The 10,548-nt window shown below is 40.4% G+C and overlaps 1 protein-coding gene across 3 annotated transcripts in view; it reads left to right on the forward strand.

Annotated features, from left to right (window-relative positions):
• The window catches only part of EPHA4 (EPH receptor A4), a 134,567-nt gene extending 124,378 nt beyond the window's left edge, over positions 1-10,189 (forward strand). Inside the window, exons 17-19 of one of the 3 annotated variants that reach the window (XM_017671538.3) lie at positions 2,363-2,547; positions 2,842-3,759; positions 7,706-10,189. In XM_017671538.3, coding sequence (XP_017527027.1) covers positions 2,363-2,522 — 160 coding nt within the window. In that variant the 3' untranslated portion in view covers positions 2,523-2,547; positions 2,842-3,759; positions 7,706-10,189. The remainder of the gene's footprint in view (positions 1-2,362; positions 2,548-2,841; positions 3,760-7,705) is intronic. The other 2 variants (XM_017671536.3, XM_017671537.3) reach the window with 2 other exon arrangements.
• The last annotated feature ends 359 nt before the right edge of the window (positions 10,190-10,548 follow it).

Consider the following 10,548-nt stretch of genomic DNA (forward strand, 5'->3'; position numbering starts at 1 on the left):
GCCCTTTTAGTCTTGGCCTGTGATCTACTCTTCCAGCCTTTTCCTGAAGCTTAGCCTAAAGATCATAGAGGAGAAGAAATACTTACTACAGCACATGAAAGAGAAAAAGGAATTTGGAGCAAACAGCAGAGATACCCTTTATTCTCTTTGAGAGTTTCACATCCCTTAGCACTGGCCGCTGTTAAAAGAGCTTAATCAAGCTCTTCTGCAAAAACACTGGGCTGAATTCACATCTTATTTCTACCATTGGTAGCTATGTGACCTTAAAAAAAAAAAACTTGATATTTCTGGGCTAATTTTTGTTCTTTTATTCTGAGAGGGTGCAAATAGATGGCTCGAAGGCCTCTTTCCCAGGTGTAGCTGGCTTTTTCTATTCCAAGGTAAACCTGCTCCAGCTTTTAAATTTCTGAGTCCAGGTCCCGTGTATTTTGTCTGAGTCCTAAGGCCAATTCTTTGGTACTGGATGCTTGTGTGAACATAAACTCTTCAGCTACTAATATTGCATAATGTGTGCTTTTTACCGAACGAAGTACAGAACAAATTGAGTTATTGGATCCACTTCTCTCAATTCTAAGCTATTCTCACTGATGGTACTTAAATAGCTTTAATGCTAATTACTGCTTGCCAGTAATGGGATATAGTGTAACACCATACGTGCTTTAGCACAAAATTAGGCAAATGTCATAATGTTCCACAAAAACACAAAAGACTTTGAGAACAAGCTTGAGAATGACCCTTGGAGTTAATCGGTATCAAGTGAGGATATTTTCATCCTAAGGTCATTTTGACCTTGTCGGTTAACCTGGTGCCTACATGTTGCCCTATTAATGCTCTTGGCTTAAAGTTAGAAGTAAATGCAAACTATTCGTCTTTGCCTAATAACAAATAATACTGATAAACATCCACGAATGTCTTAAAATTCTATATAGTAATATTTGTTATTGACTTAAAATTAGGGGAAGAGTTCAGTCTTGATTGTTTTTGCTGTAAAAATCTACAGGATTTTACTCAGAAATTTGGATTTAGTTGAAGTAATAGATATAAAAGTCACAAATGCCAGCTATTAGACACAAAACTGATTGACAACAGTTTAAAAAAATTTGTTTTAAAAAGTAGCATCTATCAAAATAATTTGGTAAAAATTAGAATGAAGAAAATGGAATTGGGTTAATTCTGTTCCATGTAGAAAATTCTTCAAGGCATTATATTGACCTAATTTCATTTTTACAAGAAAATGTTTATTTTGGTTGGAAGTTCAGTAGTGATGGTATTCTGATTTGAATGTTTGGTTTCAAGCAACACAGTCTCAGGATGAAAATCAGGTCAAAATGTTAATATCAGCCACCTGATATAATTTCTAGGGAAAGGGAAGTTCAAGAAAGTACAACTTAACAGGTAGCTGTGTTGCTATGCAGGTAATTACAGTAAAGGTGGTATAAAATGCCTGGTGGAGATCTACCCAATAATTCTTAAGTGGTTTGTTAATGAAGATGACTATAGCTCTCTTCATAAATACTTCCCATAAATAGATGTTTTATTGTATATCAGTATCAGGAGGAAAGGCAGAATTTCTGCCTTGAACTGAAGTCGCTCTTCACAATGGCCTGATATAAAACACCTGGCCTGAGACTTGCATAAACTAATAAGTAAGTTAATAAGAAGTGCTTAGACTTTGTTGAAAAGGTTATTTAGGAGCCCCAGCAAGGGAATACGAGAAGCACATTCCACAATCCAAACAGTGATCAAAGTGGCCATTCTTCCTGCCAGCCTTGGCACACGTGCTGGTCAGGCATGGGTTGATTAAAGAGGAGATTAACTCCCTGCTGTCCCAAGTTTGTTTGAATGCACTGAGCCTGTCTACAAACCTGGCTGGAAGCATGCTGGACTTGAACTCTTGCTGTTTTCTCTCTTTCCATCAAGTCTGGCAGGTTGCAAGCTCACAGTTTTCCTTACTTATACTTCACTAGGGTTTCCATAGTTGCTGGACTAAAGTCTGTGACATTCGGTGCTGCTGGGGACTGAACTCTTCCTGCAAAGACTCAACTGATTTCAGCCACAAGAGCTCCCCCAGTCCTTTCCCCAGGCTAGGATATGAAAAGACCTACCATGATCATTAATGCACTAAAAGGTCCACATGAAACAAAAGGAAGAAATGAAATTAAGAACAAACAAGGTGTTCAGTACGTCCTTGAGCAACTTTGTGAAATGAGGGTCAAAAATCACATGGTGACATTTGACGATGGTTCTTCCATCTAAACCCTATGTTTCAGTTTCTCTCGCCTGTTTTAGGTGATCTGATTTCTGAGTCTTGCCATCACACTGATAGTTATTGTCCGTCTATACTTTCTTGCTCCTGTTCCAGACCTAACACTGCCTTGTTGGACCCAAGCTCCCCCGAATTTTCTGCCGTGGTATCAGTGGGAGATTGGCTTCAGGCCATTAAAATGGACCGGTATAAGGATAACTTCACAGCTGCTGGCTATACCACTCTAGAGGCTGTAGTGCACATGAACCAGGAGTAAGTACTCAGCGATGTAACACCAAAGGGTAAATCCAGATTTAATAGTATTTTCCTTTTTTTTGCTTTGAGCTGCATAATCATCCTATCATTAAAAAAAAAAAAAAAGAAAACCGGAATGCCTTTCATATTGATTATAATTTTACACAGCCTCTGTAGAGCACCTACATTGTTGCATTAAATTGCTTAATTAAACATTTTAATACACCTGCCTTGTGCTGCATTAATTGTGGCTGTTCAAATGTGTGTCTGCATGAAGCCCAGAAACGGGGTTCCCAGCCCTCTAGAACTACTTCTCCCTTTTTTCCTCCCCCTGCATACAGTGACCTGGCAAGAATTGGCATCATAGCTGTCACACACCAGAATAAGATTTTGAGCAGCGTCCAGACAATGAGAACCCAGATGCAGCAGATACACGGCAGAATGGTTCCTGTCTGAGCCAGTACTGGGGGAAAAAAAAACAAAACTCAAAACTCTTGAAATTAGTTTACCTCATTCATGCACTTTAATTGAAGAACTGCACTTTTTTTACTTCGTCTTCGCCCTCTGAAATTAAAGGAAAAAAAAGAAAATACCTGCAGCATTGCTTGGTGTACAGATTGCTGAGACTGTGGGCTGACTGAGAAAGGATGACTGCTGATTGAATTCGACCAGGAACAGATTGTTTCTCAGAAGGACCTTCCGTCCATCACCAGTTTGTGAAAATACATGTACCTGTATAAATAGAGTACCACCTCCGAGTTTTGATGCCAGACACTGAGCTTCCCAGACATCTCGAACCCTCTCTCTGTTTGGAATTACAATCACAGTATTTTGTTGGTGGCCTCCGTACCGCCAGCCTCCTCTCACGAACGAAGGCCCTGCCCCGGAGCAGTTTTGAAGGACTCAGTCGTACCTTGGAAGGCTTGATTTAGACCGTGGGAAAAAGCGAGGTGAAAGACCGCACGGCTTCTCAGCGTTTCTCCCTCAGTGCACAGGCCACCTGGTGGATCATGACAACAGGAGGGCCTGGAAGGGAAAGGAAAGAGGATTTTAAAATAATAATAATAAACCCTAAGCATCCTACCCCCATCTGGGCGAACAAGGTCTTTTTCGTCGGGCCTGAGGCTGTGCCATTTGAAGTCTTATTTTGGGACTCTACAAACTTACCCTGACTGCTTTACAGATAGTGGACTGTGACAATCTTGAGTAGGGATCTTTCACCCTTCCTTCCTTTAAAGCAGCAAGCGCAAGTCTGCAAGGTAAGGCACAAGAATGGCAGTGATTCTTTCTCTAATGAAAACTTTTTTTTTTTTAAACTTATTTGAAACACTGAGCAGTACATATCCACTGATGTTGATCAGGTAGTCTGGGGCTCTTTGCTGATTTCAGCCCTCTCTTGACAGCAGGAGGGGAGACCAAAGCCAGTGTGGATGTCTGCTGTTCTTCCAGGAAGAAGTGAAGTGGGAATTAATGAGGCCAGATCAGGAGAAGGGAAGGCACCCAGACCCCACGAGCTGTGCTTCTCCCCATACAGATACCCAGAGCCTCTTCTGGGTACTAGGCAGTAACAGTGAACCTCGCTGGGTCATGTCCATGCCCCCTCTTTGGGTCTGCTTCAGGCCAGAAGCGCTCAGAGGGACTTGGTCTCACTCTAATTTCCTGGGATGTGACTGGTGGGACGTGGAACTCACCTTGTCTTCCTTGTTACCAGAAAGCCACCTGCTTAAACATTTTTCCCATCCATTAATCCCATTACTCTTAGATGCTTCTATTTTAACCCCAGAATTTTCCTCTCAAAACATGTGAATTAAAGGTCTGTGTTCATTACTAGAAGCCTAACATTTTCACTGGACAAATTTTAACTTTTTAAACTCTTCCATTTTTACCACTTCCAAAAAAAGAGCTTGGCTGTTTTTTAATGACCTTCTTTTCCCCCTTGGTTTTTTCCTGAAAGCTGTTTGTTACAGAGCAAGGAATGTTAAATTTGATGCTGTCAAATCATGACAGTTTAGTAAAAACCTTTTTGCAACGTTAGTTGTAAAAGCTTTTCTGCTCAGAAGGAATGTGAAATTTGTTTTTGAACTACTCCAGCAATTTTTGTTTCATCACCACTTTTGCTGAACTCTTTCCTGGATATTCATATTGAAAGTTGAAAAATATAGGTTGTGGGTTTTTGTAGCTGGCTTTTAAGAAATTTTTATAATTTTTTTTTCCCTTCAGCAAAGCTGTGGAGTATTTTGTCTTCAATCTCCACAGTCCCAACAAGATAGCATTATGACATTATCTCAGGTCAAAAGAGAATGTTACTTTACATACATTGACAGTTAAAAGTTTTGCTTTCTTAAAGTCAACAGCTTAAGACTTGAGGTGTTTTTCTAAACACTGAACATATTTAAAGCAGAGTATTTCAAAAGAGAGTGTTTCAATTCTAAGATGCCTGGAAGAGTGAGTGCCAGATACTGTGCTGGAGTGGCTTTGTTACTTCTCTGCCGGAATCTCTGCAAATGACATAGTCGGGAGACGATTGAAAGAAAGGAGGAATATGAAATTACGTCATTTAAACGTTGCCTTCTGTATCTTAACTTTAACACATTGTATGAGTTAAGAGTCCAGGGTAGTGGAAAGACCAAAAAAGGGGGTAAGTGTCTAAAATAATATCCTAGTAGTAACAGTGAAACTCCACTACTTCCTTGAATTTACACGTTTTTGAAGGAATATGTGAGACCCACAGGAATGCGTCACCTTTCCCTCAAGCGTGGAGCTAGACCCTGGCACCCAGGTGGCTATGGATTCTAAGTGCTGACACTGGGAAGTTCACTACCTATTTCTTCATAACCCAGTTCCTCTGCCTATAAATTAGAGTTAATGATAGTTCAGTAATAGCACCTTTCCTAATGCACAGTGTTCTTGTAAGTGTATATGAAATGTGTTTAGTAAAACATCATGGAAGAAAGGTGTACTCACCCACCAAGGTTTCCCAAGTGTTATTCATCCATCTTTCACCTGGAACCTCAATGTTTCATTGCAACATGCCAGCATGGGGTGAAAAGGAGTTCAGTGGTAGGGAGCTGTGCCAATGAGGCATCTTCACTTTAAATGGATTTGAGGGTTTGAGGTATATGTGTATCCATACAAAACGTATAGATTTGACCTTCCAGAGATTACTCCTGTTTTATTTAGCCTTGAAATTAATGAAATTTCTATTTTATAACCAGAAAGAGCAAAAAGTGCAACTAACACTTCATTGCAGTGAAAAGAACTGGATGGTAGAGACTCTGGTGTCATCATGACTGACTCAAGGGCACAAAGCTTTGTTCATTTAGTCACCATGAAAGTCACATCTTTCACTTCTCCCACATAGACCACACTGCTTGCCTGCTGTCTGTTCAAGTAATTCCCCGTGACAAGGGAGTTGCCTGAATTCAAACTAGAAAGGTTTATTTTTCTCCACCCTTACTCTGGCAATGACTAGCTATAAGCCTTCACATTCCCACACATCTCACTTCAAACATCCGATCCTTTTCACATACAACTGAGTCCCCAAATAGCCCACTTCATGTCACAAACATATTTATGTGATACGTATTTCTACCAGACGTTTAGTGGTAGAAATACCACGAAGGTGGTTGTCAGACTGAAAGGGGGCAAATGTGTTTCCGAAGCTACTCTCTCCTCCCAGAATGAAATTTCTCAGCGAAAGAAAATCACCTCCCCAAAACTGGTATATCCATACGGTGCTGTCTGTACTCCGTCAGAGTCTTAAGGTCATGTTCATGTTCTTGTCCATCATAGAAATGTATGTCTTCTTGCAGAAATCCCTGTATATTCAGGTTTCAAAAACTGGATGTGATAGACTTACTCAATTCTAGAGAAGAAAGACTTGGAAAAATAGAGCCAATCCCTTTTTTCTCATTTTTTTCGTAATGGTCAAAATGAATGGTGTTGACCAGTGGCTTACTGAGGACATTGGTAGTCACACCCTTACGAAGTTATAATTTTAGATTTTTTAAGAAGTAATTTCTCTCTGAATATTTTATAAGGAAATTTTATCTCTAAAGAGACTAAAGTATTTTCTACCACTTTAAATAATGGTCACTTACCTCAAAGAAACTACATTTTACTTATCTCCCTCACACAACAGACACACCCATATACAAAATGAACAAATAAATAACTGGCTTAATAAAATAAGCAAAATTCTCTAAAGGTACATTTGGGGCTTAATCCTTCCTTGCCTCCCAGAGGCCCCCAATTGGCAAACATGGCCATTGCGGTGAGAGATAGGGTCCAAGAAGAAATTTTGGCAGTCAGTTGTCACAGAGGAAAGAAGGGAAAGTGCTTCCTTTGGCTTGAGCTGGTTATTTGGTGAACGGGAGGATGTTGAGGAGCCGCAGAGATCCCACTGCACTGTGCAGCCTTGTTCAGTTCCAGATTGATGGGGTGCCTATAGCTGATTAGTTCTTGGTGGCCTGAGCCCCACAGAGCTCCCTCATTGCTGCACTAACCCGCTCGCTGTGCCCACAGCCCCAGGTTTCCTTGTCTCTGCCTGTTACAGGCACACTGTATGGATCCTTTCCTGATGAGATGCTCTCATTCATTAGAACTTACTTTCTTTTTAAGAAAAACATCCATTGCTTTTTTTATTTCTTGGTCTGCAATTTTTAGTCCTATCGGTGGTGGATTGTGATGTTTTCAGATTTGTTTTGAAGATAGTTGCCCTCCTTGGAAAAAACAATGTTAGCATCTGGGGCATTTGTACTATAATTTTCCTTTGACCAACTCTAAACCCTTCTCTTGCACAAGTGAACCGTAACAAGTTGGGACTGCATTTCAGTGAGAGGTTCACTTACTGGTTGAAGCACATCTGTAGACTCAGACCGCGTGGGTTCTAATCCCAGCCTCGCTACTTCAGAATGTAAGAGTGTGAGCCCCGTAGCCTTTGAATTCTTCAAGGTCTTAATATAAAACATACAAAAACAGAATCTTCCTCAGAGTTGTTAGAATTAAGCCAGTAATACACTTTAAAACATTAATATAGTTGTCACTTTTCAGAGGAGGAAAGGCAGTCACGGTCTCCCTCCTGAACTGCTGACCGAGCCGTACCATTTTCTGGCTACTTACATTCTTCCTGGCAATATCGGCTGACGACGGGCTGGCAATGCTGGTTGACATGATTTTCCTAAAATCTTGTTCTTTTCTTTATAGGGAGTAGCTTCTGCTCTCTTGGCCTCACAGCCCTTCCTGTTGATTACAAAGCCCATGGAAGAAAACGGAACACACCCTGTTCAGCTCCTTCTAAATGTGTTTCTTCTGCTTCTCCTCTGATAGTTCTGGAGCAAAGACACTGATGAAACAACACCCGTACCTGAAAAGAATAAGCATGTGACTTTCCAGTCGGCTCTCCCCCCGACAGCAGCAGTGAACGCTCGAGGTTCGGCATCCCTTCTCCAGCCGCGCTGAGGACTGTACTGTCTCCCAGCACCAGCTCTGCAGAGCCCTTGTTCCCAGACTCCTTGTGGTTTAATTTATATGTATTTCCATATCTCATTCCTGTATGCCAACTGCTGCGTCAATGTGACAGCAAGTGACCTGAGGCTACAGGTTTTACTATGGACACCAGGTCAGGTGCCACCACACGAAACGAAGCCAGTTCCTGTGAGCTGCCTCTGATATGCATTGCTGAAGTAACATTTTACCCAGGGTGTGCCATTACAGTGATATAAATATATTTTTTTTCCTAGACGTAATATGAGCTATCTCTTCTGATGTGTGTACATAGGTGTGAGTGTGTGTGTATGTGTGTGTGAGTGTGTAACCTCATGCTTAGAACTGCCTGTGAATGTTGTGGAACGCTACACCTGGAGAGTTCCGGTTTCCCACCAGTGCCGAGATGCAGAGCCACATGCGACAGTGGGCCTGAAGACCATGCCTGTCCCCTTAGAAAGATGACCCAGAAATGTTCAATGTCCTGTAAGTGTGTTTTGTAGCTACCACACTAACCTTACTAGGGAATTCTACAGCTTTGGACAGACATATTCACCTTAGTGATGGAGTGATTTTAAATCTATCCAGGTGACAGCCCATCATCAAAATCACGAATTCTGATTGAACTCCTCATCTGCATCACCAGCTTCTTGATGGCGGGAGAGGGAGGAATGGGACCTGTCTGGTAACCCCAAGTAAAATACAAGTAGCCTTTGTTTTCCTGCATAAATGGACTTGTTGAATGCGAACAAATATATGCAATTCATATACTTTTGGAGATGAACGTAGATGTGTGTCAACTTGGAGATGACGTGTCCTGGATTAATACTTTGTCTCCCAATGTCACAGAAAAATACATGCCAGTGATTCTTGAGGTTAGCAGAGTTGGGATTACATGGCCTCAAGCAATTTCAGGTTCCCAGTTTACAGGAAAAGTTCTAGAATGATTAATATGCAGCTAACTCCTACAGCCCTCAAAAGTGCATCAGCCTTCCAGAATCTGAGGTCCATGTGTGTGAAGATCCAGTTCTGATATGATATGTATACCAAACTCCAGCCAACATACTGCCATTTTTCATAGTCTGAGTGGCTGCCTTGCTTATTCTAAGCTCTAAGCTATGGTTGCAGAAACTGTGGCCATTTATATAAGCTATAACATCGAATCAGGGAAAAATGGGAAAAAAAGATTCTGAAACCTATGTTGTTGAATAATAAATAAGAAAATCATCAATAAATATTAATTACATTCTGACAGGGTGTATGGCATTGTATTCTTATAACTATGCCAGAGTGACAAAGTTAATTCCCCCCTTTTTGGGGACTTTAATATATTTTTAAAGGGATGTGCCTATGCATTGATGCCTGAAACATATGTATAAAGAAATGAGGTTGAATCTCTGAGCAGGTCATCTTTCTCCAGAGGTCAGGGCAGGAGGCCAACCTCAAGGGCTGTATCCAGCCCCACCAGTGAGGGCTGGCCTAGTGAGCCTAGATGCAAAATCATGCCCAGATCTTCCATTAGGCAACATTAAGCTGTTCCCCTGCACCAAATCAAGTAGTTTCACCATGTGTCTGCTGACCCCAAATTATTTTTAACAATCTTATGAATGGAATGTTCTGGTGTGTTTAAAAAAGTTATTTTAAGGACAGGTTGTGCTCAGTACACTGCTGGTGTGTGTAATTTTAAGACCTCTCATACTCAGTCTGTGAAGGATATGTGTATTAATCCATACACACTTGTAGCCTCAAGATTTGTCTGAAGACACTTAAATTCTGACCAGTAAAGAAAAGTTCTAGAAGCAATATTTTCACTTACCTAACATTCTTCAAAGAACATCAGTCATTGATAACACACTGAAGAGTCCATTTATTTTTTGTATCACTCCCATGTACGTTGGAATATGCAAGGACTGTGGTTAAAATTAGAATGTATAAGGCATATTATAATTTAGCTCATACTGAAAAGTAAATTAACAACATTGCTTGGTTCATACGTGTTGCAAAATTTGAGCGATCTCTTGAGTTAGACATAGATTTTCTATTTTTATTTTGTCAAGGTATTTTTCTTCCTTCATGAACTTTAGGTACACATAACTTATGTCATTTATTTATGGTCTTTTATACCTAGTTTGTAAAATTGTAAAATAGCAAACTAAATGCAAAGAGTTTGCATTTGAAAATAATAAAGTAGTTGCCGTATACAGACCTGGAATCTAGTTGTCTCTTTTCAATAACTTGTCATATGTATGGTGTTCCTAAATTAATGAATTGTTGGTTGTCATTAGGTTAAGATGCAGTCTTAAATTTGAATTGAGCATACTTATTTAGAAGACAGAAAACACTGACTTCTAAATGGTCCTCACCCTGAGTACAACAGATTGGTAAACCTGACTTAAGATTCTGTGAGCTCCTGTTTCCCAGTGTAATGAAAACTATGAACTTTGTTTGGAATTCAAGCTCAAACACTTGCTGATCATGCAATCTGGGGCAAGTTTCTTAACTTCCTGTGCCCATTTCCTTGTTTGCAGAATGGCAGTTATAATGCCAAGAGCTTTAATAAAATC

The sequence above is a fragment of the Manis javanica genome, chromosome 12 (assembly GCF_040802235.1).
Source record: "Manis javanica isolate MJ-LG chromosome 12, MJ_LKY, whole genome shotgun sequence".
Taxonomy (NCBI): Eukaryota; Metazoa; Chordata; class Mammalia; order Pholidota; family Manidae; genus Manis; species Manis javanica.